Consider the following 26,855-nt stretch of genomic DNA (forward strand, 5'->3'; position numbering starts at 1 on the left):
AAACCCTGTCACATTGTTAGGGGAGGGTTGAGCACTCTCACACATGTTAAACCCTGTCCCATGTTAGGGGAGGGTTGAGCACTCTCACACATGTTAAACCCTGTCCCATTGTTAGGGGAGGGTTGAGCACTCAAACACATGTTAAACCCTGTCCCATGTTAGGGGAGGTTTGAGCACTCTCACACATGTTAAACCCTGTCCCATTGTTAGGGGAGGGTTGAGCACTCACACACATGTTAAACCCTGTCCCATGTTAGGGGAGGGTTGAGCACTCTCACACATGTTAAACCCTGTCCCATTGTTAGGGGAGGGTTGAGCACTCTCACACATGTTAAACCCTGTCCCATGTTAGGGGAGGGTTGAGCACTCTCACACATGTTAAACCCTGTCCCATTGTTAGGGGAGGGTTGAGCACTCTCACACATGTTAAACCCTGTCCCATTGTTAGGGGAGGGTTGAGCACTCACACACATGTTAAACCCTGTCACATCTTTATGTGCATGTCTTCTTCTTCTTCTTCCTAAATAAACAATTATCAATCAATTAAGTAAAACATTTAATTCATTTCATGCAAAGAAAAAAACTTTCGAAAATGAAACATTCAAACATATTTTTAACGTCAATGTATGTTTTGTAGGTGTGGTTTATCTGATGCTGCTGCTAAAGCAATATTAACTATTAGACAATTCTGTGGTCAGTTCGGCTATCTCATGAGATCTTACAGTGGTCGTAAAATATTTGATGAATCATGGGACACAACTAATTTCCAAGCAATCGTAGGGAAACTATCTTTAACAGATCTGAATCATGTGCTTTATCGATGTGATGCTGAAGAACAGTCTGATGGAAATGATTTTGGTGCCTATGATGTACCAGGACATGGTCCTTTTGTTTACTGTGGTATAAGAGGTTTGTTATTTTGTGTTTACACTCATATCACTTTTGATAAAGAACTTTAATAGTAAGCAGAAGCAATTTTATTATTGATAATACATTGTTATCCCCAGATACATTTGGCGTAAAAAAAATAAACTGTATTTTTTTCAATGTCATTTGTCGCGTCGCGGTGATGCTCTATTTCCTTTATGGTATATATGTTTATATTGTTCAATTCATAACTGAGAATACAATTAAAATATAACCATGATAACAGTTGTTTCAGTTTATGTTTTCTATATTCATTTATAGTTACTGTGCAGAATTATTGTTTTCCTCTTGGGCCATATAACAATATATGTGTGGTTCTAGCAGAGACATATAAAACAATATATATCTCTGGTTCTAGTTACCCTACCTACCCAACTAAATGAATGAGTGAAGGGTTTATTATAGTGCAACCTTTATATATATACAATACTAAATATCAAGTAAAAAAAGAGAAAGTATCATATAGCAATAAAATTTCAATTAAAAAAAATTTTTCATCTCTAAAAATTCATTGTTTCATGGTACTCGATGAATTAGTCCCAGTTGTTTCTTTATATCAAGGTGATAGATATGTTTATCTAACAAATAGTCTGTTAATGAATAGTTTTCTCTTTTTGGTATATTTTTTTCTGTCTGCTGTGCCATTTGTGCATCTGTAGTTATTATCGTGCAAATGCGGATTTTTGTCATATCTGGTCCGGTTCCGATCGGTAGTTTACACAAAAGTAGTCAATGGCGGCCGAAGAAAAATTAACGAAAATAAACAATGTTTGACAAGAGATTGGGAACGAATGTGACGCTTTTGATGTATTAAATGAATGAAACATAAACTTAAGCCAACTTATTTAGCCCAAAACCGATATGTTCGCTCTCGATTAACAAGTAGTACCGGCGGAAGAGAAAGAAAGTAATTTTATGGAAGTTGTAAAAATAAACGACCAAACCTCATTTTTAAAGAGAAAAATCGTTTGTATCTTTGAATTTCCGTAATGCAAAACGTAGATTTCGAATTGTTTTATGATTACATTTTTTCCATGTCTGAATTTGCGATTGCAGACAGACCACGTGCTATTAATCATGTCACAAGTGTCAGCTTGGGGTATTCGTATCCAAACAGTTATCACCCAAAGGGCAATTAACACCTATTTAATCACTCTTAAATGCCTCTATTGTCCGATTTGAAGGGATTACACTTAAAGGTGATATAATTTTTATGATCATACGCGGTAATTAGATGAAAGTTCAAAATTTAGGACATGGATTTACGATATAGAAACAAGAAAAATAGCATCCTCAAAATAATTATAGTGTCGCGGAAATTATTATAGTATCACAGGAAAAAATATAGCGTCGCGGTATCGAGACGCTAAAACGGCCTGGGGAGAACACTGTAATATTTTAAGAAAATTTTGTTTTTTATTAGGGAAAAAAGGACTCACTGACACATTTTCAGAATTTGATTGATTGATACAATTTATGTTGATATGAGTAATTTTCATAATATTTCACATTTCTAGGTATCTTAGCTGTGTTGAATGAAATGAGAGAAAGGAATGATCTAGGACATCCTGTTTGTGGAAATCTCAGAGAAGGGAACTGGCTTCCTCAGTATATAGCTAACAGACTTAAAGTCAAAGAAGGAACAAAAGTTGTAGGTTAAGTTTGATCTTTATCATTATGAACTTATATTAATGTAGATATGGATTCTACCACAACACCTCATTGATTACAATATTCCTCCACAGGAAATTCTTAAATGTTCAAACCTTAAAATTCAAGGGTTTACAAAGAATTTTATTTTAACTATCAAGAGTGGATAAATATTGTAGTTATGGGGGTAAAGTGGTAGAAACTGTTTCTTTTATGTCTAATGATTTAATGGAAAATGACTAATTTCTGTTAGTTTTTCTAATGGCAACTGTCTGCCATCCAATTAACCACAGATCAACAAAATTCTGATAATATGTCGAGGACTTTTTAATATATTGTAACCACTTATTACAAGATTTTTGTTCTGTGTTTTAATTTTTCAACATATGAGGGTAGGTAGGCAAATTGGGGAGATTATGCACTAGTGAAACTGGTTTAACCCCATTGTCTTTTATGCTTATACTAAGTCAGACTATCTGGACCATGTGTTTGTTGTTGTTCATCTTTGTTTGTACATCTATTTTTTTTATAGCATCATATAAATAAGAAAGAAACTGTTTTAAACAATACATAAGTGAATATAAAATATAAATGAAATTCAGAATGCATTCAAGAACAATGTTTAAAATATATACTTACCATATTGTCCTTTCCTGTAAAATATCATCAGATTTTTACTGAGCATATCTAGATCGCATTTTTTTCTATTCAATATTAACCAAAAGATCACTTGTGAATATGCAAATATAAACTGGATTTTTTAACATTAAATGGAAAGGAAATTGTTTTGAGCAGGAGTTAAGTCGACTATACTATACCGTTTTGTATAAGAAAATGACTTGAAACATTCACATTTTTTTACTTACAGCTAGGACAGTGGTTTGATGATGTATTTAAACATCTGCACAATGTGCCAAGGTCTCTGGTTCCATGTTACTTTGACACTATTGTAATGGGATCTTACCTTGTACTTCGTAACAGGGCCGTAGAACAGATGTCTGAGTAAGTTACTTTGTTTTTCATATATATATAAGGATTTCAAATCGACAGTGCAGATTCTTCAAATATGATAATCTCATTTAAAAAATGAAGATTTTTCGAAAATACTTAAAATGGTCAAATGTTCCATTCAAAACCCATAAAATAGTTGCCATGTTTAGTCAAATTTGTCTATTCATCTAGTATTTCCTTATAAGTTCTGTGAATAATTATTGACAAAATGTTTTGTATTAGTGATTGAGTTATGTTTTGAAAATTTTAGATTTATCATTTCTTATATTATACCTGTAAACATATTATATTCATAATTTATGCTCTTGTAGCAAGATTCTTTTCCTCTGGTTAGAAATTATTTTGTACTTTCATTGACTTCTGCTATATATTTTATACTGCATGGCTGAGTGGTTAGTGGTATAAATTACATAAAAAGTCAAATAAAAGGAAAATGTTTAAAGGTGATAAGTGTACATGTACATAAAATTTATTTTTTGGCCACAAAATAATCTTCTATATTGATAATTATTACTTGTTTTATTTTAGTTTTATTAAAGATGGATCCACTTTTCTCAAGATATTGGCAATGGGAGCTGTCCAATTTTGTGGCTATGTAAAGACATCAAAGTTGCCTCCCTTGTCCCCTAACTTATTACCACCTAATCCACCTGTAGATGAAGATGACAAAGAGGCCACATTATCGTTAGCAGCTGGTATGTGTCATCTTTGTACTTTTTTTTGAAAGCTTGAGTTCATATTGATGATGCTAAAATTTAACATACTTATAGTCATTTGCAAAATACCTGTTGTAGTCACATTTAAATTATATGGTGCCATTTAAATTGGTATATTAGCCTAGCAAATAGATATCTATATTGTTTCAACTCCAGGAGGTTACATTGGATTTCAGCGAGATTGTAGCCAAGAAACTCCCTCTTGTTTACTAAACCATAGATCTATAAGTAAATTGTGCTTTTTCACCGATCTTGATAAACTTAACACTACACACTTCTTTATTTCTGTTATTATAGGTTTTTCTCACTTTGGTGCTGGATACATGAGAAACTGGGGACGGGATACGTTTATTTCATTGAGAGGATTATTACTGGTAACTGGTAGATATCAGGAAGCCAGGTAGGATAACTAAGTGATGCCATAAAAACACTATTCTTATTACTTTACTCCTTTCCTTATTTTTGGTAATCAGATTTATTGCATGTGCATGATTTCATTATGAATGAAAAAAATCCTGTGAATGTTTGAATATTGGATAAAACAATATGACTGTCAGTTTAATGGGGTGCCAGTATGAAAAGATGATATAAATTGTACTTAATTCAAAGTTATATTTCAATTGAAGCTTTTAACTTCGATTCATTGTAGAGAATAAAAATCAGTTCAACATGGCTTTTAATTTGGCAATTTTAACCTACACAACTAATATGTCAAGAATGTAAAAAGTAAAGTTGAACTTAGATAATGTGTCTACTTCATCTACTGTGTAAGAATTCATATATCTTCTTGTCCAGCATGTCCAATAAAATCCTTCATGTTTTTTCAGCCTTTAATGTTTTATCTTGTGTTGCCTTGTTTTAGTAGCCATCTACAAAGGACTAGGTTATAAAATGTTTAATGCAGGTTTAGTTTATAATCGATTCAACTATATGTTTTTATGTGACTATTGAGTCAAGTTTTGTTCTAATGAATGATCTATTTTGTAGGTTTATAATACTAGCATATGGTGGATGTTTACGTCATGGTCTTATACCTAATTTATTGAACGAGGGAAAAGGAGCTCGTTATAACTGTCGTGATGCTGTTTGGTGGTGGTTGCAGGCAATACAAGACTATTGCCAAATTGTCCCAGATGGTACAAGCATTTTACATGATAAAGTACACAGATTATATCCTTCGGATAATCCAGAAGTTCAAGAACCAGGCACTTTTGTAAGTAATGAAATCATACTTCTTATTATAATTGGTTTTTTTTCCAAAATTTATATTTATAGTAGCTACGGTCACTGATTAATTAAACTGATATTAAAGGATATTGGTGATTTAGTTTGCACAGTAAAACAAAAAATTGTTAAAGTCAGATATATGTAATGTCCATTCATGTTTATATTTATGTATATATTTGAGAAGGCATTTCTAATTTTAAAAACTTGTGTCTAATCTATTTGTCCTTTTGAACAATAAAATATGTTTAAACTTGTAAAAGGTTCTGGCTTCAGGATCTTATATGTCCATTGAACAGTTTAATAAATTTAAGTTTAATCTAAAATGTTTATTGTATAAGTGTGGCTCCACTAAATTTGTATAAAAAATACTGTTTTTCCAGGATCAAACATTATATGATGTGATACAGGAGGCTTTACAAAGACATGCTGAAGGTCTGAAGTACAGAGAGTTTAAAGCAGGTCCAGAGATAGATAGTCAGATGATTGATCCAGGTATGATTGAGTTATTTTTTTTCTTTATTTTATTATATAAATACATCTTTACTAAATAAACTTTTTAATTTATATTTTAAAATATTGATTTTTATATGACCGCAAAAAATTTGCGTTCGTATAATGCTATCATGTGGTTGTCGTCCGAAGACACATTTGGTTTCCGGACAATAACTTAAGTTTAAGTGAATGGATCTCTTTGAAATTTTACCAGAAGGTTCAATACATCAAAAGGAAGGTTGAGATTGATTTTGGGGGTTATGGTACCAACTGTTTAGGAATACAGGGCCAAAAAGGGGCCAAAAACAAGCATTTTTGTAGTTTCCGGACAATAACTTGTGTGTAAGTGCATGGATCTCTCTGAAATTGTACCACTAGGTTTCATATCACAAAAGGAAGGCTGGGATTGAGTTTGGGGGTAATTGCCCCAATTGTTCAGGAATTAGGGGCAAAAAAGGGGCCAAAAACAAGCATTTTTCTAGTTTCCAGACAATAACTTGTGTTTAAGTGTATGGATCTCTCTGAAATTGTACTACAAGGTTCCATACCACAAAGGGAAGGCCGGGATTGAGTTTGGGGGTAATTGCCCCAAGCATTTAGAAATTAGGGGCAAAAAAGGGACCAAAAACAAGGATTTTTCTAGTTTCAAGACAATAAGTTGTTAAAGTTTATGGAACCCTCTGAAATAGTATATTTTTCCTGAAAAGAAAATAATCTTCAAAATTTTATTTCTGATTTATATATAAAAGCTACAAATACTGATGGCAGGAGATACACACCAAACAGGGTGTGTAAATTATTATATATAACAGATTAAGTATTGTGCAACAGCACAGTATTGCGCAATAGCAGGAAATCTTCAATTGAAAAAAAATACAAATCTTTTAACCAATTTCAATGGGATTAAATTAAGTCTTTAATTATTGGGGGTTCTGACCTTGTATTACTATTTTTGATATTGGGCCCCATTTTTTAATTGGTCTATATTGAGGTCCAAAGGGTCCACAATTAAACTTTGTTTGATTTCATCAAAAACTGAATTATTGTGGCTCTATGATATGCTGAATCTTATTGTGCATTTAGATTTTTTATTTTGGGCCCTGTTTTCAAATAAGTCCATATTAAGGTTTGCAGGGTCCAAAATTAAACTTTGTTTGATTTCAACTAAAATTATATTTTTGGTGTTTTTTTATATGCTGAATCTAACCATGTTGTTAGATTTTGGTTATCAGACCATACTAGGTAAATTAAATGTACCATTTCAAATTTTTAAGATCTTTGACCACATTTATTTTGTGTCAGAAACCTATATTATGTCAAAAATTTGATCACAATCCAAATTCAGACAGTATCAAGCTTGAATATTGTGTCCAAACTTGCCCCAACTGTTCAGGGTTCGACCTCTGCGGTCGTATCAGGCTGCTCTTGGTGAAGTATTTTATTATTATTTCTTACTTACATGTTAAAAATTCTGTTTTGATCTCAAGACACGAGAAAAGTCGTCCGATCTATAATATAAAATAAGGAGAAGTGTAAGTTAACCAATTATGTCCTATTTCCCATTGTGACAATTTTGTCTGGATTCACTTGTCAGTTGATGCATACATAAGCAGGAGATGGTTACCCTGTTAAATTAATAAGTCTCCCAAACGAAGTTTGGGAAGACTTATTGTTTTTGCTCAGTTCTTATTATTATTATTCTTCTTCTTCTTCTTCTTCTTCTTCTTCTTCTGCTTCTTCTTCTTCCGCCGCTTTTAAATTTGAACTTGTCCGCACCCGTTCTCCAAAACCGCTTGTCAGATTAACTTAGGGTTTCACAATATGTTAGACTAACATGTCTAGTGGTGCAATCAGGGTTTTGTTTGTGCAATGGGGTTTATAAAGGGGTACTTTGAGGGGCAAAAAGAAAAGAGGGTTTTACTATAGAACCCTATGGGATTTTATTTTTTTAAATTTTCAAATGATTATAAATTGAAAACCATTTGTGATAGACACAATCTTTTTAATTGAAAATGTTCTAAATGATAAAGCCCATTAAATGAAATACAGGGTTAGTCCCCAGGGGTCACCCCCACCCCCTGCCATTTAAGAAAGTTCTAATACCTTGTAAGTGGTCAAGATCCCCACCCCTAAACCATATATATTTTGGTTTGTTATGCTAAGATGGTTTGAATGATATACAGGGTTAGTCCCCAGGGGTCACCCCGACCCCCTGCCATTTGAGAAAGTTCTAATATCTTGTAAATGGTCGAGATCCCCACCCCTAAACCATATATATTCTGGTTCGTCATGACAAAGCACATCAAATGAAAGACAGGGTTAGTCCCCAGGGGTCACCACCACCCCCTGCCATTTAAGAAAGTTCTCATATCTTCTAAGTGGTCAAGATCCCCACCCCTAAACCATATATATTCTGGTTTGTCATGCTAAGATGGTTTGAATGATATACTGGGTTAGTCCCCAGGGGTTATCCCGACCCCCTGCCATTTGAGAAAGTTCTAATATCTTGTAAATGGTCGAGATCCCCACCCCTAAACCATATATATTCTGGTTTTTCATGATAAAGCACATCATATGAAATACAGGGTTAGTCCCCAGGGGTCACCCCACCCCCTGCCATTAAGAAAGTTCTAATATCTTGTAAGTGGTCAAGATCCCCACCCCTAAACCATATATATTCTGGTTTGTCATGCTAAGATGGTTTGAATGATATACAGGGTTAGTCCCCAGGGGTCATCCCGACCCCCTGCCATTTGAGAAAGTTCTAATATCTTGTAAATGGTCGAGAACCCCACCCCTAAACCATATATATTCTGGTTTGTCATGATAAAGCACATCAAATGAAATACAGGGTTAGTCCCCAGGGGTCACCCCCACCCCCTGCCATTTGAGAAAGTTCTAATATCTTGTAAATGGTTGAGATCCCCACCCCTAAACCATATATATTCCTATTTGTCATGTCTCGAACATTTGAATGACGTATACGGTCAGTCCCCAGGGGTCCCCCCCACCCCCAATGTTCTAATATCTTGTAAATGGTTGAGATCCCCACCCCTAAACCATATATATTCCTGTTCGTCATGTAATGAACATTTGAATGACGTATAGGGCCAGTCCCCAGGGGTTCCTCCCCACCCCCAATGTTCTAGTATCTTGTAAATGGTCGAGATCCCCACCCCTAAACCATATATATTCTGGTTTGTCATGCCAAGATGATTTGAATGATATACAAGGTTAGTCCCCAGGCATCACTAATGCATATAACTTTACTGGACCAAACCAATTTTCACTGGAAGTTGCCCAATGTCAGGCGACCCTGGGAATTACGAATTATGGGAGCTTCGTTTGGGAGACTTCGTAACAGCATCCTGTTACATTCATTTCTTGTTGTGGCATCCTTTCGTCTTTCTGTATTAAACAATTACAATATTTATATGTGCAAAATAAAAATATGAAGGCATCACAGCAGGGCCTAATCTAGGATTTTGAAGAGGGAGAAGTGACTTCTCCTTCCATGAGAGAGAAGGGAGAAGTGGTCAATTTCTTGGAGAAGTGAGATTCCATTACCGTTTCGGTTGCATCGTGTTTTCATGATTATCACTAAGGAAATTGTTTTAACTTCAATAAAAGATATACTTGCAGTTTTTTCATATGTTATTGTACACCATGTATATATAGAAAGTTCTTAATCAAAAGGTTTAGACAATTTATAGTTGTTATTTATTTATTGATACCATTGTGTTGAACTGTTCTAAATAAAATTTGTTGATTGGGACACAAGGGAGTAGCCTAGTAATATTATCATGATTTTGATGCATTAAATTCATGTGCATCTGCCTCAATTTATTTTTAAAACTCCAGAAAAATATGACTCCCAGTTTACCTGATGAATTTCACATGACTGGGAATTTAATTTATATCACCACTTGTCATTATTTTGTAAATCATTATTGAATGTCCAGGACATTGTGTTAGTTGTAAATTGAGATTATCGTTAAAGATTGTAAGTCTATGAATGAATATATTTTTCAATCGCATATTAATTATCCGATAAAGAGCTAATTTCTATAATATTTTTTAAAATATCATCCATATCAACGAAGTGCCAAAGTGGTCATGAGAAAAAATCCACTGCTGATCACAATCTGGTCGAGTGTCGTACGTTTGCAATCACATTATCCATCAGCTGTCTTTCTACCTTTTATATTTCAATTTTTATTCAATGAATATAATAAATCTACCGTCAATTCCCACCTTTAACCTACCGAATAGTAAAATTGATCGACTCGTGTAAGTAATAAAAATAAAACAAATCAGCTGAGTGATTACGCAACATCCTCAGATGAAAATCATCGTAAAATGATAACTTAAACATACGGTCAGTTTTCCGTTAGAACAGTTTTGAAAGTTATATCCGAAGATGTTCAAAGTCGCCGTTGTATTTATCTAATTTGATCGTTGACAGTATTAGTTCTGGGTCATTTCGAAAATCTCGATTTTCCTTGTAAGCCGCCATTTTTTTTACCTGTGAGACTTGTCAATCACAAGTTGTCTCCCTTTTACCGATTTTGATAGCGATTTGACTTCGCTATGAAGTCAGTCGGCTGGCGAGATTTAGCGATTTTCAAAATTCTTTGGCGACTTAAATCTTCATTTCGCCGTCAAGATTATGGCCTGCACAGACAGAAATTATCAGGCTTTTATAGACATTTTTACATTGTTTTTTATTAGTATCATTTGTCAAACTGAAATAGAGACACTCCCAATTTTAGAAGAAATATAACTGATTCCTGGTTTTACTTATAGGTTTTAACAATGAGATTGGTGTGACCTGGGAAAACGGCTTTGTGTTTGGTGGTAATGAGTGGAACTGTGGAACATGGATGGATAAAATGGGAAGTTCTGATAAAGCTGGCAACAAAGGAAAACCAGCCACACCAAGGTTATATTAGATACATCTAATTAGTGTATAAATTTTATATTCATCAAAGATACCAGGCTTATAATTTGGTATGTCAGACGCATGTTTTGTCTACACAGTGTCAAAGAGCATTAATAACTGAAAATTCCTAACAGTTATACCAAATACTGTTCAATAGTAGGTTTATCATGTTTATTAGAGAAACTAGCTTCTTTATGATGATATGTAACTAGAAAACAAGTTACATGGATTTGCTTTGATATCGATTTTATAGGTTTTACTTTTAGTCTTGAATATAGTAGTAGATAGGTTTTATAGAACACAGGAATGTTACAGTTCTCATGAAAGAAAACAGATTTGGGTATCTGTCAGTAAATAAACTCATCATAGATACCAGGATTGAAATTTTGTATTTGCGCCAGACGCACGTTTCGTCTACGAAAGACTCATCAGTGATGCTCGAATCAAAAAAAGTTAAAACGGCCGAATAAAGTACGAAGTTGAAGAGCATTGAGGACCAAAATTCCTAAAAGTTTTGCCAATTACAGCTAAGGTAATCTATTCCTGAGGTAGAAAAGCCTTAGTATTTCAAAAATTCAAAGTTTTGTAAACAGTTAATTTATAATTATGACCATATTCAATGATAATTCATGTCAACACAGAAGTGCTGAGACATATGGAGGTATAAACAGACCTGGTATGGGTCATCTTTTTTAAGTATCTCACATATGGTAATATATCAAACAGTAGTACCAGTAGTTGTAATATGTCAGTGAAAGTTTTCATCTTATGTCTAGAAATACCATGTACTATTGCTCCTATTGTCTTATTGATATGATTGATCCCATATGATAAGCATCTTTTTTCTCCTAAAACCTTTATTGACACAAGTTAAATAATAGTTTCACATCTAATTAAGATGTCACAGATTGTAATATGACTCACTATGAAATATATGTATGGGTAAGGATTTTTGAAAACTTCAATATTTGAATGGTGGATGGTTTAACCCCATCTGCACATCTCTACCATAGTTTGTATGTTGAGGATTATTGTGAATTCTGAATGAATGTGATTTGTTACAGGAATGGGTCAGCTGTTGAACTTATTGGGCTGAGTAAATCAGCGTTAAGATGGTTACAGGAAATGAAGGCTAAAGACAAATATCCTTATGATTCTGTAAATGCTAGAATAAATGGTAAGTATTACTTCCTTTATTATTGTTATACTTTGAAATTTGTGTTAAAATAAATGGTAAACAAATAGATAGGAAGAAGTATGACAAAATTATATCAAATCTAAATGTAAAACAAATATTTTATATTCAAATTAAAGTATCAGTGCAATTGTTTCTTCTTCTGATGTCACAATACACCATTATGACTTCATAAACGGCCCAGTGTGTCAGTCTAGTACAAAAAGGATTGGTATGCATATCATTTTAACATATTCTCATCCTGATATACATGTAACATTTGCCACTGGACACACACCAATCCATTAAAATGTTTTAACCCTTAGACTGCTGCATTCATTTCTATTGTACTTTTGTGTATTGCTGAATAAAATTTTAATCACTGATGAAATAAACATGTTTACTTACAATTGCAATATCTTTGTAAATATTGAATATTCATCAATAAAAGTTATATAAAAAAGTATTGTTATATTCTGTATTTTTTATTTATTTTATTTTTGTGCGAGTTTCTGGTCATTTATTACCTGTACAGGTGCAAATAGAGGTAAACAAAGGTAAATTTTTTTTTTTTCATGTTTTATTAACGCAAATCCATCAATGTAAAAACTTTTCAAAGATATCCATGACTTCATTATTGAACCAATATTGTTAAAAATCTCTTTTAAGAACTAGTTCCATTGCGATTATCAAAAGAAAAAAGTTTCTTCTCGGACCAACGTTTTTTTTTATGCAACTATTTTCCTGTATTTTCCTTCCGACTTTCGACTTTTACTTCCATGTACAAATATGTTTTAACAACAAGTTCATTGATATAACTTTCGTCAATAAATAATCTTGACAAACATAATGTTTGAATCTATCCATGTCAGTGATCAATATTGATTCACAGTTGAAAGGCGCAATGATAAACATCGCAAATCCTGTTTCATGTCATCCATTTCGAACATCGTCTGGGGAATCCCCATGGTTCTCGCTTTAAAAGTCTTCTGTTCGCAGTTTTGCTAGAATGTTTCTATTTCCATCTATTATATCTTCTGTTCTCGTCCAAATCATTTAAATTGGCCGCCGCTGTTACATCGTTATCATTGATATACTTCTGAACGTGTTGGCCATCACTCCAAACAATTTCCGCCATTTTGTTACTTTTTTCATCTAAATTTTTCACTTTCGGTTTCATCGCTTATACCTGATTTAAAGTCAAGAGAAACTCGAAAGTATGCCGAATTTTAACCAATCAGAATCCATACAAGTCTAAACTGCCGCAATCTCATGAATATTGACTCCGCCCATTCCATGGTAACTGTGTAAACAAATGAGATACGGAAACGACAATAGTCGCGCGTAGCAGTAGCGGACTACTTTATCGGAACGACAATAGTCGCGTGTAGCAGTCTAAGGGTTAAGCATTGATATCTTTCAAACCAATGCATAGTTAATGTTTAGAGAATGTTAACAGATTTGATAGTACTTTATAGTTTTTATTAAATTAGGAACCAAAAACTGGCCTTGTACCTCTTTGCTTATATTTGACCTTGACCTTGAAGATGGCTTTTATAGCTAGCTATACAATATGGGTTTTGCTCATTGTTCCAAGCTGTATGCTGACCTATAGTTGTTTACAGCCTTTTTCTTTGGTCTCTGGTGAATATTGGTCTCAATCATATCACATCTCTTTATTTTCATTATTCTGAAATCAAACAGATGTTTAGACTTTTTCCAATATGAATGCAGATATCATTGATCAGGTTATTGGTACTTTATTACAACAATTTATCCTTCTGCTATTCACAGTAAAAGGACAGTTAAACATTGAAAATCAAAATCAGATAACAAGGTATTTTTGTAGGGTTGAGCTACCCTTTTCCATCTGACACATACAATAGAGATGCTTCTTTTACAGCTTTGGAACCTGTACTTCATTGGTGGTCCCAGTATATCCCAAATTGAAAAAAAAACTCTAGAAAACCAGGATTTTTTAGTTTTAAGATTTTAATTCATACTTAACATTTCAAATGATTTCCCAAGGGCCTCTTGGTGTCATGAGATTTTGCTTAATTTGACAATCTCTTGTATTACAAGTGTCTGTTATTACTTATATCTCGTAACTTTTGTTTCAGGTGCTGATGTAAAAGTTACATTCAAAGAATGGGAAGAAAAGATACAATCTAATTTTGAAGAGTTCTTTTGGATCAACTCTACACCAATGCCTGACAGGGAACCACACCCAGAACTGATAAACAAAAGAGGGATCTATAAAGATTCTTACTTTGCCAAACCATTCTTTGCAGATTTTCAATTAAGACCAAATTTCTTTGTGGCCATGGTGGTGGTGAGTATTTTAAAATAGATATACTAAAAACGCAGGCACTGAGTAATAAGATAATGACAATTTCAGAATAATTTGAAAAGCAATACAATGCCATCTTGGTTAAAAATCAAACATTTTTTCAGAGTGTTTAACAATGTTGAATTCTGGTACTTGCTGGCATCAGAAGCATGTTAATCAATTATTGATCAAAGGGTGATGATTAAATAAAAGATAACAGTTTGAATTACAAGTTGAATAAAACACTTTATCATGAAAGTAGGCAAGTCACATTGCTCCTGTTTTGTAAAAAAGGTCTGTGGCTTGCACAATTTATCCTATTTCTTTGTGCCTTCCACCCAATGGGCTCTGTATTATATATAGATGCATATCTGTACATGTTTACATCTTTTAAGTCTCAATGATAAAAAGATACCTATTTGACCAACAAATTAACATTTAAATGGAATATATATATATATTGGACTACTAACTGAAGGTAGCATTGGAATTAACTTTCACCGTTTCTTTTATGACCCTTGATTCATCTCTCATTTCCCCCTCTAAAAGTTAATGAATAAGGACATGCTTCCTTGTATAACTTTGTAATTATGAAATGATGAATTCATTTATAACTAACAGAACTTAAGACTCAGTTCTTGTCAGGAAATAATGATGTAAAACCATCAAAGTAGAATGTAGGTAGTATTTTTATTCATTTAAAAAAATAATGAGTATATTGCTACTTTTACAACTAGAACTGAAATGGATTGAATATATTACATCACAATGTCAGTTTCTATATTTTAAAGGGGACAGTTTATCTAACCAATTAAGCAGCATTTGTAGATATTCATACCAAGGCTTCCAAAATGGTCACATATTCCGGACATTTGATAATGTCCGGTAAAAGTCCGGCTGGGCAAAGCACGAAACGGTCATCTACTTTTTATTTTTCAAGGCTTTTTTAAGAGACGGTCAATTTAACATAATTCGCGATCTTTTTGACCCAACCTTTTGCCTTTAACAGCCACACATTTCCAGTCATAAAAGTGACATGATCATTAAGTACTATCAGAACAACCCCTACTTTAATACCTTCTCATTTCAATCAAGGCTAATTAGTTGTCGAACAGCTGAAATTTACCTGTTCAGGTGACAGGTAAACTATTTTGAACCGGACATTGATCGGTCTATTCAAAGTTATTTTCTTACTTTTCACCGGTTTGCATCTAATTAATTTAGTCAAAAAGATTTAAATTATCAGAAATACATTTACAAATAAGATTTGATGAAAAAATTAAAGAGGTGAAAATGAAAAATCGTCATAACCACGTTGTTTGAACCAGAGACATGTCTCTGTTTGAACTAGTACAGGTGTGCGCATGTGCGCAGGTGTGAAATTTAATTATGCATCCTAATTTCTTTAAAAATGCTTAAATTGTCATTGATACCTTTATCTCACGTTTATTTCGAATATTTTCTTCAAGAAATAAAGTAGAATGAGCTACTTACACTCATTCATGCTTTGCAAACGTACTCGGAATTTACGTATCCGTCTTTGGTCCATGTTTTACCATTGTCAAGATAACATCCGGTTTCAGATTTAAAAACGAAAGTAAAGTTTTTGACAACGTTATTTTGCACAAATAAAGAGTCTAAGGCAGATATAAGTACGCTGATGTTGCACACTTCGGATGATGCACTGCCAATTTAACAGTTTACGTCAGAACTTTGAATTTGAATCAAAGAAAGTTTAATATCTTTTTTTTTAAATAACAATCATTGGGATGGCCAACTCGGCAACTGATTACCATAATTGCCTTTTGTTTATTTACTCTTAAAGGTTTAAAATCGGGATAATATATAAAATGTCCGGCTGGCTAAAAAAATTTTGGAAGCCCTGATTCATACATAGTATACGCATCATTTGCTTGCTCCTTTAGAGTAACTTTAATAAATTGTAACTCTGTGTTTTAGGCACCAGAATTATTTACTCCAGAAAATGCATGGACTGCCCTGAAACAAGCACAGGATATTTTAGTGGGACCTTTAGGTGTCAAAACATTAGATCCAAGGTAATGAAAATTTCAGTTTTCATGATAGTTGGATCAATTTAAATGATTAATGAAAAGGTTTAAATTAAAAAAAAAAATGTTCGTTAAAAGTTTAATATTTTGTATTGGTTACAGAGTCACCTTAGATAACATCAGAATAATATATTACATTGAATCTAGATCATTTCTAGATACTTCAACTATTTTAAGATGTCAGTCACTTGAGATTTGATACTGTAAATTCAGAAATTATTGCGATTTTTGAAAAATTAACAAAAATGCGAGTTTAACTATTGTGAATTTTGGAAAAGCTACATACAGATATATGTATTTGATATCAGAATGCGAGTTCTTATTATTGCGATACTCAAGTAGTCACGTTATTCGTATTAATAAAAACCTCACAATAATTTCTGAATTTACAGTATATATACAGCTTTGTTTATGCATTGCAGTGACTGGTCATATGTAGCAGATTATGATAACAGCAATGACTCTAATGATCCTAAAGTAGCTCATGGGTTTAATTACCATAATGGTCCTGTGAGTATATTTGAAATAACATTTAACCCCATAAAAAGGTAATGTTAAGCATGTTGCTAATCCAAAGATAGGCACAAGAACTTAATGACACAAGAGAAAAACATTCACACAGAACTCATTTACTGAGAAATGAATAACACATCAAGGCATGAATACACATACACACTAATTCCTGTTAATTTATGGATTCTTATTAATTCAAGTTGTTTGACAAAGGAGAAGTTATGATGAGGCCACTTATTTGGCACTTTGAATTCAAAAATAAAAAAGTATAAATCTATCAAATACATCCATAATGTTCACATAACATTAGTCTCAATTACCTAATAAAAAAATAAGAATATGTGGTATGATTGCCAATGAGACAACATTCCACCAGAGACCAAGTGATGTAGCAGTAAGCAACTTAATATAAAAATAAGGAGATGTGGTATGATTGCCAATGAGACAACTATCCACCAAAGTTCAAATGAAGTGGATGTAAGCAATTAAGTTCACCATGGAGCTTCAAAAACGTGCAAAACTCATATTACATATCAACTATAAAAGACCCTGAAATGACAAATGTATAACAATCCAAAGGAGATACTGACGGCCTGATTTATGTTCTAAACAAAAACCAAATATGATGTAAGCATCAAACAGTAATCACTGAGTTACAGGCTCCCGACTTGGGACCGGCACATACAGAATTTTGGGTTGTGTTTTACTTATATGCCTTAACTTCTTGCATTTCATACAAAATTGCATAATCTGCAAAAAAAAGCCTCATTTTTAGATCTTTTCATTTTAATATAGATATGAGCCAAGGCTTTACCCAAAAAGTTAAACTATGTGTAAAATTGCTGTTTATGTCAAAAATATCAATTATAACATGTTTATGAAATCATAGCTACATTCAAACTGACTTTTCTGAACTGAAGTGTCCAGATTATATCAACCTATTCATTTATCAGTAGAACTTACATAATTTTGAAAGAATATTTTTGCAATTTCAGGGACCAAATAACGTGTCCTATTATACATCCTTGCTTAGACATAAAAGTTTGATAGCAGTGTTATCATTAAAAAAAAATAACTTAGATATGTCATATATTGTATTACAAATTTTGTAGGAATGGGTGTGGCTGATGGGTTACTTCTTAAGAGCTAAATTAATCTTTGCCGACAAACTTGAGAAGAGAATGCCAGGAATAAGGAAACAGACTATGGGATATATTAAATCTAAAATGACAGTACATTTTGAGCATCTCACAGGTTCTCCATGGCAATCATTACCAGAACTAACTAATTCACATGGATCTGTATGTACTGTTAATTAATGGGGAAAATATAAAATGGGGGCTTTTAATTCTGTTTGTATTCAATTTATTTTCAACTGTAAAAAAAAAAATGCTTTCATTGGCCAGATAGATAATAATATAAATTTCTAATTGAATCTATTCTCTTTTCGTTTTTAGCTCACCTGGCCCAATGGGCCAAGTGAGCTTTTTCTCATCACTTGGCGTCCGTCGTCGTCCGTTAACTTTTACGAAAATCTTCTCCTCTGAAACTACTGGGCCAAATTTAACCAAACTTGCCAAAAATCATCATTGTGGTATCTAGTTTGAAATATTTGTCTGATGACCCCGCCTGCCAACCAAGATGGCCGCCATGTCTAAAAATAGAACATTGGGTAAAATGCAAGTTTTGTCTATTATTTTGAAAACCATTAAAAATAAAGAAAATCTGACGGGGCAAAAATATTCAGAATGTTGAGCTCTACCAGTTGTCCATATACATCAAAACTGTCGGACGACTTTTTATAGTTGTTGCCCTTAAATGACAAATTTTACCATTTTTTTTTTCATTTTTGCCTTTTATCTTGAAAACTATAATAGATAGAGAGAAACTTTAATTTGCAAAAATGATCAGCAAGAGAAGTTCTACAAATAAAATTTGCATGGTCGAAATTGTCAGTCGACTCCTTATTACAGTTATTGTCCTTTGATGACAATTTTAACCAATTTTTTGCATTTTTGCCTTGTATCTTAAAAATTATAATAGATAGATAGAAACTTAAATAAGCAAGACAAGATCTACAATTAAGGCAATATGGAGGATATCGTCCGATGACTCCTTATTGGAGTTATTGCCTTTTAATGATGATTTTTACCATTTGTTTTGCGTTTTGCCTTATATGATAAAAATTATAATAGATAAATAGACACTTTAAATCACAAAAATGATTAGCAAGGCAAGATCTACTAACAAGTCAAATTTTGCCGATATAGTTAGTAGACTGTCACTTTTTATAGGAGCGATTGCCCTTAAATGAGGATTTTTTTACCCTTTTTTGAGTTTTGAGCAAAAACTGAAGAAGATAGAGAGAATCTAAATACCCTAAATGATCAGCATTACAAGATCAACAAAACAGAGATTTTGTCATGAATTCTACTCTCCTCTACAATATTTGAGAGTGTCCTTTGTTGAATATGCACATAGATCATGGTGAGTGAAACAGGCTCTTTAGAGCCTCTAGTTTCATGATCCCTCAGTTGGAAGTTTTACTGTAATTTTTTATTCAGTCCCTTTGTCGTTGTGTATTAGTTGATTTAATTAAAAATGATTCAAGCAACATAAAATGAGCATTATCATGATGTAAAACATTCAAATGCTGCACATGTTTATATTTATTTGTATGCTTAAATTAGTTTTCCTTTTTCAGTATTGCAGAGACAGTTGTGCTGCCCAGGCCTGGAGTGTTGGGTGTTTATTGGAAGTATTTTATGACTTGAATCAAGCAGAAGAAGAAGATGACTTGGCCAAGTCTGCTGTGAAGCCAAAGGACAAACATGATGTTCTTGTATCTGTTTCCTAGATATACATTGATATAATGTCAGCAATTACACCAAGTTTTATGTAATATGATTAGCATATTAAGGATAAGTTTTGATGTGATATATGCTTCTTTTAACATTTGGAAAAATATTGAGGTTAGTTGCGAAGTTGAACAAAACACATGTATGCATACATTATACATTTGTTGAATTTATATATTTATATCCTCAGTTCTTAGACCGCTGCTTACGAAGTGAGTATATAGTGATTTTGCTGTCCATTTAATTGTTCGTTCCTTCACACTGTGCTATGCATTTGTTTACTTAACTCAATTTTTCTAGTTGTTGAAAGTTATTAATATTTTGTGATATTTTTTGAGATGGCACTGCCATATATGATATTATCATGGATTTTAAACAAGAAAAGGCATTAAAATTAAGAATATGCTGTTACCTGTATAAAAGTAGCATATAATTTACATAGTACCGGTTTTGGAGTTTGTAATTCCATTGATGTTTTAAACATTCCTATGTTTGTATGGTATGACAGTGGTTTTAGTTGATACTGTGAAACCAATCTTAACTGATCTGTTTACTCCATGGGTACTTGGTCAGTAAGTATTGACTGAACCTTGTAACAAGTTATATTTTTTACTAGATAAATTGCATCGTTTTCTTTAAAAATATTCCTGAATTCAATATTTTTTATTGTCTTATTTTAACAATTATTACAACCTTTTATTTCTGCAGAAAAATGTTTTTATAACAAGAACTTATTCCAATGAGTTTTACTAAACTTTTTTTTCATTTTGAATCAAATAAAGCTTTTTACAGCATTAAATTTAAATCAACAGTACACATATAGTTTGGGTTGAACATGTACATAATGAGAATTCTATTATTTGTTGATCTCAATTAGTTTCCTTCTATTTTAACAATGAAATCCACAATCATTGTACTCCCTGTAATATTTATTCTGCTGCAGTATGTATGTATTGACAAAGTAAGAATCAGATCAGAGATATCAAATTTGAATATGGAGTAAAGCTTAATATTTGTGTTATAAATACAAAACAGCAAAATAAAAACATCTAATTTTTGAACTTAGATAATGTAAGTGATTGCAAACCATTTGTATTTTTTTCAATTCAGATGAATTCAGTCTTTTAACTTGCAAGAATGTACTTTTATTAAAATGTAAAAAGGGTGTGTTTGGGATGAAATTTGAAAAGAATATAGATTTATTGTAGTTATTGAGATTGCAAGACTATTCATGGTTGTAGTTGCAATTAAATTGCTCTTCCTAAGAAAATTTATAAACAATGTGAGTAGAAATAAATTTCAAAACTGCAATTAAACTTCTGCTAATTACATAAGGTTCGCTTTACTTTAAGGTATTTGCAGTGTTGGTACATTGAAATTTAGACAAAATAAACATTGTACACAAGTTATGCAAACAAACTTAGAAATGTGAACTCAGAATCATGAAAAGAATGTTGTTTTTTTTTATTTTTATATTTTACCTCTTTTTTTTCAGTACATATTTTCATTCTTTGTTTTTGCTTAGATTACAAACCAAATAAGCTGATGTTATGTGACGTTATAATTAATGTAATTTATGCTTATACTGAAGATTTAAATAGCTTTTGTGTAATTTAAGTTAGTGTTAGATATTTTCCAAAATGCCAATTTATTGAAAAATGATATTTGCAATTTAAACTGTTAAGCTGGGGTGTATTCCATTTATAACTATGGAGTCCCTCTAAGTGTGTCATGTTGAAATGTTAGCACATATTTGGAACCAAATTGTAATTTTTTTTAACCTGCAGTTAAAAGATGTAAAACTGTATTTGTTGCAGTATAATTTGACAGTTAAAAATTGACAAAGGCTTCTTTTAAGCCTGTCTTGCCTATGGGCTTCCCAAATCATTAACATATTACCAAAAGCTTTTGCCTAACATAACCAAATAACAAAAATCTTGTGTAAATCAGAGGAAAAACATATCACATGCAATTAGTTCTTCTATAGCATAGAAAGTAATACAAAGAATATCTTATGGCACCTAACAGGAAAAAAAGAAAACATAGTAAGTATATGCCAATCAAAAATTGTGTATTTTGTGCTAAGGAATATAAAATTAGCAAAGATTGATCAACAATAACAAAATTCATAATAAAAATCAAAGAGATTTTTTAAAATGTCATCAATGTAAAAGCTATAGCATAATACATCCAGTAAATTTTTACATACAAAATGCAGTCTGGTTAGACTATATATATTTGGTGTTGTGTAAATGTGTCTGTATACTAGAGTTTTGACTCACTGTTATATGAACCAAGTGTGAATACAATGTAAACTATTAATGTTCAATAAGTTACACTACAAATGTTCACCATTATATAATTGTTTCTATCAGTATTTGCTGGTATTACAAAATGTATAGAAATATTTTTTGGTGCTCTATTTTTTTTCAATAATAACCCAAATTAAATTACAACTGTTAACTCCATTGATCTCAGATAACAATTTGATTAAATTCTATTCTAAACAATATACTCACAACCAAAGAAGATCTTAAAACCTTAATTCATCAGGTATTATCTGGTATTATCTGGTATGTGGCCATTCTTAACTGTTGGTGAACTAAATCATAACAATTCTTTGATAGTCTCTATTAAATTAATTCACTACATTTAGACATATTATATAGAAACCTCTCTGTTGTTTGAAGATTATACCCCACATACATATGCAAAATCACAACAATTATACATAATTTAATACTTTCAAAAGTGTCATTTTTAGTGGCAGTCTTAGGGATTAGCTGTGTGTGAAAAATGTGCTTCTGTTACAATCCATTTGAATGAAACAGTTCATTTTATTGGTTGAAATCATGTACATCTTTGTTTTGATAAAGATAAGACATATTTTTTATGATTCACATATACCAAAGAATACTGATAAAATTGTTACATGATGAAGATGAAAATTATATATGTGTGTACTGCCAAGTTATTGTTGCTAAATCTGTTTTTCAGAGGCAAGATATATGCCTGTATATATACACTGTATATATTTAGATGATGTAAAGAAAGAAATTTTGGTGAGGGGTTTATTTTTGATTAGTTCTGTAATTAAGATAACATCAGAAAAATATTTCCTTGTGTATATTTCATCTTGAAACGAAGAACATAATCAGAGACAACAAAGATGAATTTAAAACTTCTTTCACAGAAATCACAATACAAATTATTATAGTAAAGCTTATCTGAAAGACTTTTCATTTGCTCACCTTTATCCAGATTAATGTATATGATAAGAATATTTTTTTTTAAATTATGATACCAGTTTTAGTGGATAAATAAATGTATTTTCTTGAACTTTCTAATGTTGATTATAAAGCCTAAATAGGGCTGTTTTACCAGCAATGGAATTAGATTTTTCAAAAAGTACCTTTGATTTGATTTTTGCTTTTACCTGATATTAAGTTTCAAAATTTGTAATAGAATGAAGTAATTCAAAATAATTGAACTGTTGCAGGCCCCACTACTTAACAAACTAGAAATAGTTGACATAAAATAGGCACTGAATATTACAAATAAAAAGTAAAAAAAATAATGTCAATTATAGTTACACAATTACAAATGACACAATTTCTTGTAACCCCAAGTCAACACTGGAAGATATTTGTCGGGATTGAACAAATGATCATTTTTATTAACAGAGTTATTAAAATGATGCAAAGCACAATGTGATTTAGTAAACCGTATGTAGTAATATTTAGAATTTCCTTGCCTAAATATAGTATGGCAGCAGATAAATTCAGGTTTTTTATGTGATTTGTTTTGTATTACATTTGCTTGGAATATTTTCATACCCCACACACTGCCCCCACTCCCCCAAAAATGAAGTGTCAGAGTATATAGGAATCACCTTGTTTGATTTGTTTGTCTCTCTGTGAATATTGTGTATGTTCAATCTATAATGTCTGATGAATATTTATGGATCTTTACTGTTACACAAAGAAAATTTTTATGATCAAACTTTTGGTCAGGTGACTTTTGAACCTATATCTAAAGAACAAAAGGATATCATTATTTTTGTTATATAGTATCAGTCAGTATTAAAATGCTTTATAATAAATGTTTAGTCCTGTATAAGTTTTTACGGGTATTTGGTTTGTTGGTTACCCTTTATATCATTGTTGCATTTATTATTTTAACTTCATAATTAATTCAGACAATAGTGAAAATGATCCTTTGAGGAACTTAATCCCATTGTAAATACAATAACATGTTTTTACATGGACGTTAAACATGCTTGTCCATGATGTAATATAACAATAATAAGAAATTAAATATAATGTTCTCACATTGAAGCTATTCTCCCATATTCTGAAATAATTACTAATTCTAAGTAGCTAACAATATTGTATATTGCAGATTTGCGACTTGTAAAATGAAAGATAACGCCCAACTAGTAGCCTAAAAAGGACAGTAATGTATACTTTTTTTAAAAACACAATAAAAATTCATTTGGCAAAGTGTAAAAAATTGCATCATCTTATAACAATGACTTTAGGCTGCATTAATATAGAATTATATAGGATTTAGTAGGAGTTTATCAATGTGTTGGCTTATTCACTCAAACTCTAAATAAAGTCAAATAAAGAATTTGTGGTAAAAAAAGAAAACACAAGAACCTATTCTTATGTATAAGAAGGCAAAAATTGTCCATTTGTTTTACTGGTTCAGTAATCCAGTTTGCCAGACTTCTCTTTGTCTTCATATTTAATACTGAGACTACTCATCCCAAGTATGAATTTTAATTGTCTCTCCCTGCCATCCAATTAAATTCTTGTGTATAGTCATATACATATTAAATTTGAATTGTTTGGTCAATTTTTATTGACTTTGCTAGTACCTATTCTTATTTAAGATTAAGGACCCAACAGAATACAGTGCCTGACTTTGTCATGGAGGATTACAGGCTGATATAGTTGGCATTAATTTTCAGAACTTTTATGAAATATTTTCTGTAGTTAATGTCTTCGAGTTCTATATGATGACTACAAAACCATTTAGTATATTTAGTAAATATTATTTAGCAATCTTAGAAGTTTCCGAGTCATTTTATAAAAAAATGTGTCTAAATTCAATCTGGTCATTTGTTTTCATAGTTTTTGTTTTTTAAATCAGCTGACCCGATATATGTACCAGTAAGTTATTTTGTTTTATATTTTAATTTTGTTTTAGTTTTTTTGCTTGTGTTACATATTTTTAACCTTATATTATAATTATTTGTTACCAAGAATAAACATCTTTTTATCTGAAATTCTTTTGAAATTTCTTTCATGGAACAGTGAAAAATTGACATTAATTTGATGATCTGCAAAATAAGCTCACCTAATCTGTTATGGCTCCTGAGATATGATGTGGACTTTGAACAGTGTGATTGATGGTGAAGCTGATTGCCAAACAAATAAATTGATTGATGGATGCTTTATATCCAGTAATTTATATTTCACACCAACTCAAGACAAGAACAACATAAACATACCGGTAATATAGAATCAAAAACCAATTGTTCAGAGATCAATCAAAGGGCTTTACACCTTCAAATATTTACCATTGTCGATCAAGCTTGAAGGATGATCTACCCAAGATTACACTGAATTTAAAATTTATAGGCATTTCAAATTTATTTATAAAAAGGGAATAAAATAGTCAGCACCATATTGATTGAAGTTTTCTGAAGATGTAATGAATAAACTAAAAAAAATTGTTTGTCAATATCTTTTACAGTTGAAGATGCAGTAACAAGAAAACAAATGTTAAGGGACTTCACTTTCTTGTGGAAAAGAACTGCCTTGGTAGTCTTGTGGTAGGGTGTTTACCTTGTGTGCAGAGGTCAGGGGTTCTTATAATCCACAGCCAGTTTAAATCAAAGGCTTTAAAATAGGTACTTGCTCCCATTAGCACAAAGCATTAGGCAGTAAGAGCCAAAACGAGTCAGCTCAGAGTCATAATATTGTGTTTCAGTAGGGTGACATGAACTAGAAGGTCCGGCTCAGTAAGTTGGTCTTTTACAAAGCAGGTTTTCTATTCATATATTAAAAGAGTCGTCCTGAATAAGCATTTTTTTTCCAGGTACATTAAACATATTTGAGATATCCATCAGGGTGTGGAAAAGAGTTCAATATCATGTACGAAACATATTTTCAATATCTTTTAAAACAAAAATTGTGCAAAAAGTTTTTAATAGGTGGAAGAATTACTTTTTATAATTATCAGAATAATAACAAAACATCTTTCCTCTAGAAAAGTGGAAAGACCAAAAAAAAAAAGAAACAGGTGAAGCACCTTGGCAACTAATTTTGACTGCTGCTAGAAAAGTAGAGAGAGTTGGGCAGGTAGACAAAGTTGACCTTTTGTACCATTTGATATAAGGTTACCATTTTTGGATATCAACAGAAGAGGTCTTCAATATGTGTGTAGATTTGTGTTCTGCGAACATAATAAATACAATTAGCTTGATATCTCAGTTGCATGTACATCCTACATACATGGATATTATGATCCAACTTTATACTATGTTTCATAGAGATATATTGAACCCACTGTGAGGAGTTGAAATTACAAGATAGGAGCTGGACAGGGAAATATTTTTTAAGCTAAGAGGCATGTCTCGGGGGGAAAACTCAATGGACTGGAACATCCTCCCCACACACACATCTGCATATTAGGATCCTACAATATACCAAGATGCAATCAAACATGTAAGGGAAGTTGCGATAACAAAGTCGGTGCTGGAAAAGGCCATAATTTCTAAGATGAATGGGGCATAACTCTAAAAGATATTCAATGGACAAGAACATCCTACCCACATGGGAATATTAGGATCTAGCATTATACTAAGTTTCATGTAGATACAATAAACCATGTAGGAGTATTTGCGATGAGAAGGTAGATTCTGAAAAGGATAAACA

At 32.0% G+C, this 26,855-nt stretch overlaps 1 protein-coding gene across 2 annotated transcripts in view; it reads left to right on the top strand.

The window, feature by feature from the left end:
- The window catches only part of LOC127727093 (glycogen debranching enzyme-like), a 49,455-nt gene extending 24,254 nt beyond the window's left edge, over nt 1–25,201 (top strand). For both annotated transcript variants that reach the window (XM_052234504.1, XM_052234505.1), the window contains exons 16-29: nt 638–909; nt 2,445–2,578; nt 3,446–3,579; nt 4,117–4,283; nt 4,602–4,704; nt 5,292–5,517; nt 5,912–6,023; nt 10,830–10,965; nt 12,030–12,142; nt 14,260–14,471; nt 16,428–16,525; nt 16,960–17,047; nt 18,163–18,351; nt 19,755–25,201. In XM_052234504.1, the coding sequence (XP_052090464.1) occupies nt 638–909; nt 2,445–2,578; nt 3,446–3,579; nt 4,117–4,283; nt 4,602–4,704; nt 5,292–5,517; nt 5,912–6,023; nt 10,830–10,965; nt 12,030–12,142; nt 14,260–14,471; nt 16,428–16,525; nt 16,960–17,047; nt 18,163–18,351; nt 19,755–19,907 (2,137 nt within the window). In that variant the 3' untranslated portion in view covers nt 19,908–25,201. The remainder of the gene's footprint in view (nt 1–637; nt 910–2,444; nt 2,579–3,445; nt 3,580–4,116; nt 4,284–4,601; nt 4,705–5,291; nt 5,518–5,911; nt 6,024–10,829; nt 10,966–12,029; nt 12,143–14,259; nt 14,472–16,427; nt 16,526–16,959; nt 17,048–18,162; nt 18,352–19,754) is intronic.
- The last annotated feature ends 1,654 nt before the right edge of the window (nt 25,202–26,855 follow it).

The sequence above is a fragment of the Mytilus californianus genome, unplaced genomic scaffold (assembly GCF_021869535.1).
Source record: "Mytilus californianus isolate M0D057914Y unplaced genomic scaffold, xbMytCali1.0.p SCAF_19, whole genome shotgun sequence".
NCBI lineage: Eukaryota > Metazoa > Mollusca > Bivalvia > Mytilida > Mytilidae > Mytilus > Mytilus californianus.